At 46.9% G+C, this 5000-nt stretch overlaps 1 protein-coding gene across 1 annotated transcript in view; it reads right to left on the reverse strand.

Moving 5' to 3' along the window:
* Window positions 1-2860: 2860 nt before the first annotated feature.
* Window positions 2861-5000, reverse strand: part of LOC130383730 (voltage-dependent L-type calcium channel subunit alpha-1D-like) — a 12949-nt gene continuing 10809 nt past the window's right edge. Inside the window, exons 14-16 of the mRNA XM_056591527.1 lie at window positions 4644-4851; window positions 3496-3616; window positions 2861-2955 (exon numbers count right to left, since the gene is read on the reverse strand). Coding sequence (XP_056447502.1) covers window positions 2861-2955; window positions 3496-3616; window positions 4644-4851 — 424 coding nt within the window. The remainder of the gene's footprint in view (window positions 2956-3495; window positions 3617-4643; window positions 4852-5000) is intronic.

A 5000-nucleotide genomic window follows, 5' to 3' on the forward strand; every position in this document is an offset into this window, starting at 1 on the left:
GACACTGGGCCGACCAGCACGCTGTGACGCAAGCGTGACTCCGCCTGCTCGACTGCTTCCTGCGCCCTCCACTTCCGTCCAGTCCTGACTTCGATGCCAGCCTGGGAGACCTTTGGATCACTGGATTCCCTGTACTGCAGCCACCTCCCTTGCACGGGTTACCATGAACTTCCTCATTCAGGCTGCTAATGGGGAGCTTCAGTTTGTTGTTGTGCCCGTATAGAGCGATGCTACTCAGCTTCGTGCAGGCCCAGCCATCTACGGAGGTAACGGCTGATCCTCCTCTCGAAGCCCTGTACTGTTGTTATTGGGAACTCGTACACAAGCAGGGGCCACAGAATCCTGGGGAGAACACCATGCTGGTAAATCCAGGCCTTGAATTTACCAGGCAGACCCGACTTGTCCACTGCTGTCAGCCACGCCTCCAGCTCCCGATTTGTGGCCTTGATGGATGCAGCGTCCTTCAGGTGCAATCAAAGGTCTTTTCCGAGGCTCTTGATGGGTTTCTCCGGTGACTGATGGAATCTGGGTGCCGTCCAGAGAGAAGCGGAACTTATCAGTCACTTTCCCTCTCTTGAGCACCAGGGACCTAGATTTTGCAGGCTTGAAACACATCCGAGCCCAGGTGATGATCTTCTCCAAGCCTGAAGGATCCATCGGCACCCCGGCACTGACGTCGTCGTTACTGTCAGGTCGGTCCATAAAGGCTTCTGATGGGGGGCTGGCGGACTCCAGGACTTGGTGATCGGACCTCTGCACTCGACTTCTGCTGACTTGACCAGCATGTTCATGGCCAAGGCAAAGAGAATCACTGAAATAGTGCATCCAGTGATGATCCCTTTCTCCAGCCGATGCCACTCAGATGTGACCGTCCCAGAGGTGACTCTCAGCTTGAAACTCTTGTAATAGTCCAAGATAATGTCCCTAATTTTACCTGGGACATGGTGCCGGTCCACAGTGCTGTTTCCACTAGCTTATGAGGAATGGATCCATAAGCGTTGGTGAGATCGAGCACAGCAACTGCTAGGTCTCCTTTCCCTTCTCTTGCCTCTCTGATCAACTGTGTGACCACACCTGTATGTTCGAGGCATCCTGGCACCTTTGGGATTACCGCCCTTCTGTACAGAGGTGTCGATGTACTTCGTTCTTCAGGAGGAACTCAGTCAACCGACGGATAGGATGGCGAAGAATATCTCCCCTCAACGCTGAGCAGCGAGATCGTTCTGAACTGCTCGATGTTCTTAGCATTCTCCTCCTTGGGAATCCAGACACTTCTGCAAATCTCCATTGTTGGGCTACCTTTCCCCTCCTCCAGATAACCCTCAGGATCTTCCCAAGCCGGTGAAGGAGTCTGGGACAACTCCTTTGTATAGTTTGTAGGGCACTCCGCTTGGTCCAGGGGTCTGAACTGGCTCTGGCTGCCTTGACAACTTCCTGAATCTCCTTCCAACTGGGCTCCTTGCTGTTGAAGTCTGTGGTGGGTCCTGGGGGCTCTATCAAAGATCTGTAGGGACCTAGGTCTTCCTCCCAAGCAGCATCACTGTATGTGTTGCAGAGATGGTTGTCAATCTCCTCTTTGGGACAAACAAGTTTTCCACTTCGTTTTTGCCCAAGCAACTGCTTGGCGACTCCAAAGGGGTTTGCGATGAAGGCAGACCGCCTCTTGGCCCTCTCTTTCCCCCGCCGTCTGTGCCATTCTGCCCTTCGAAGAGTGGTGAGCTTCTTCCTGAGGATGCCGCGAAGTTCTGATAGTGCATCCCTTTCCTCTTCTCGCGCTACCTTGTACTGCCGCTTCAGGACCCGCAGCTCCTGCCTTAACTGGCTGATCTTCTCTGCCCTACGGTTGTTCATGTAGGGGGTCTTGGTACCCAACTTCTCCACTGTACCAAACCTCTCGACAGCAAGGCTGATGATGATGGTTGCCATGGTTTTGAGCTTCCCGTCTGTGTCGCCCTTGGCTGCTGATTCTAAGATCGTATCCACATCATCATCGAACTGGAGCCACTGTCTCTCCTTACTGGCCGGAGGCCACTTGACCCGACGATGTTCGGTTACTCTGCCTGGGTCTGGGGCTACTGGTACTGATATATATGATATATAACATACACATGTGATATAATATATGATAGATAACGTATACATGTGATATAATATATAACATATACATGTGATCTAATATATGATACATAACATATACATGCGATATAATACATGAGATATAGCATAAACATGTGATATAATGCATGATATATAACAAATGAATGTGATATGACACTGTTTATGATCTATCACATATACATGATTATAATAACATGAATAGAATAAGAACAAACATATTCATTATTTATTAATCAATCTTCACCTTCTTCACCTTCTGGGGGTTCTTCCTCTTCCTCATACTCTGTGTCTAGATCTACATCAATCTAGTGAGGAGGTGGAGGAGGAGGAGGAGGAAGAAGAGGAGGAGCATTAGGAGCAGAAGGAGGTTCATTGTGATGTTATTATTAGTGAAGAGCTGAGAGGAGGTTAAATAAATATAACAACATAATAACATATATTCTCCTCACCTTCACCTCCTCACCCTCCTTCTCCTCTCCCTCCTCTTTCTTGACTCTTCGGAAAAACAAAAAAACACATAATATAAATATAGGTGGTTATTAAATATCCTAATAATATTTAGCATGATAATACTATGGAAAAATAGTGATACATCATATAATTTGTAATTTTACAATATGAATAATTGTGATAATTGATATGATATTATTACTATAGTATTACATGGATAACAACGCTTACAGTAATATGATATACAGGTGAAGACTGTGTGTCATCAGTCCTAGCCCTGATGTCATTGTTATTAATGTTCTTTAACGTACTCTTTCTTCTTGTTGTCCGTGTCCCCTCCCGCCAGGTTGTCTACTGCGATGGCCAAGAAGACGTTCAGTAGGATGTCTGCTGACTGCTCAGGAAGAAACTGACAGACAGGGAGACAGACAGACAGACAGATAGGGAGACAGACAGACAGACAGACAGACAGACAGACAGACAGACAGACAGACAGACAGACAGACAGACAGACAGACAGACAGACAGACAGACAGACAGACAGACAGACAGAGATACAGATAGGTAGACAGAGAGACAGACAGACAGACAGACAGAAAGACAGACAGACGGAAAGACAGACAGACAGACAGACAGACAGACAGACGGAAAGACAGACAGACAGACAGACAGACAGACAGACAGACAGACAGACAGACAGACAGACAGACAGACAGACAGACAGACAGACAGACAGACAGACAGACAGACAGACAGAGAGACACAAAGACAGACACAAAGGCAGGCAGACAGACGGACACAAAGATAGAAAAACAGACAGGTAGACAGACAGGCAGACAGGGAGACAGACAGGCAGACAGGGAGACAGACAGGCAGACAGGTAGACAGAGAGGCAGCAGTAGCTGTCTGGGTCTAGATGGAGGATACAGTTTCCGCAGATGAAGAGGATGACAAAGTAGACGCAGACGATCATCCCGGGGAACACCGGCCCACCGTACGCCATGATGCCGTCGTACATGACCATGTTCCAGTCCTCTCCGGTCAGGATCTACCGGACACCAGGGATCAATACACCAGGGATCAATGCTCCACCACTGACCAATACACCACAACTGATCAATACACCAGGGAGCAATACACCACAACTAATCAATACACCACCATTGATCAATACACCACAACTGATCAATACACCAGGGATCAATACTCCACCACTGACCAATACACCACAACTGATCAATACACCAGGGAGCAATACACCACAACTAATCTGTACACCACCACTGATCAATACACCAGGGAGCACACCACAACTAATCAATACACCACCACTGATCAATACACCAGGGATCAATACACAGTATTGGTATTCTCATTATATAGTACAGTGTACCTGAAGCAGGTGTTATTAGTTGATGGTACCGTCAGTATTAACTAGTCTACCTGAAGCAGGTGTTATTAGTTGATGGTACTGTCAGTATTAACTAGTCTACCTGTTATTAGTTGATGGTACTGTCAGTATTAACTAGTCTACCTGAAGCAGGTGTTGTTAGTTGATGGTACCGTCAGTATTAACTAGTCTACCTGAAGCAGGTGTTGTTAGTTGATGGTACCGTCAGTATTAACTAGTCTACCTGAAGCAGGTGTTGTTAGTTGATGGTACCGTCAGTATTAACTAGTCTACCTGAAGCAGGTGTTATTAGTTGATGGTACTGTCAGTATTAACTAGTCTACCTGTTATTAGTTGATGGTACTGTCAGTATTAACTAGTCTACCTGAAGCAGGTGTTGTTAGTTGATGGTACCGTCAGTATTAACTAGTCTACCTGAAGCAGGTGTTGTTAGTTGATGGTACCGTCAGTATTAACTAGTCTACCTGAAGCAGGTGTTGTTAGTTGATGGTACCGTCAGTATTAACTAGTCTACCTGAAGCAGGTGTTGTTAGTTGAAGCTACTGTCAGTATTAACTAGTCTACCTGAAGCAGGTGTTGTTAGTTGATGGTACCGTCAGTATTAACTAGTCTACCTGAAGCAGGTGTTATTAGTTATAAGTACTGTCAGTATTAACTAGTCTACCTGGAAGCAGGTGAGCAGGGCCTGGGGGAATGCGTCGAAGGTGCTGCGTTTGGTCTGCGTCTCGTCAAAGTTAAACTTCCCCCCAAACAGCTGCATGCCCAGCAGAGCGAAGATGATGAGGAAGAGGAAGAGGAGGAGCAGCAGCGAGGCGATGGACTTCATGGAGTTGAGGAGCGACGCCACCAGGTTGGACAGGGCTGTCCAGTGACTGATGACACATACATGTATTAAACCTGCTGTCCAATGACTGAGGACACATACATGTATTAAACCTGCTGTCCAGTGACTGAGGACACATACATGTATTAAACTTGCTGTCCAATGACTGATGACACATACATGTATTAAACCTGCTGT

This window comes from Gadus chalcogrammus, chromosome 1 (genome assembly GCF_026213295.1).
Source record: "Gadus chalcogrammus isolate NIFS_2021 chromosome 1, NIFS_Gcha_1.0, whole genome shotgun sequence".
Taxonomy (NCBI): domain Eukaryota; kingdom Metazoa; phylum Chordata; class Actinopteri; order Gadiformes; family Gadidae; genus Gadus; species Gadus chalcogrammus.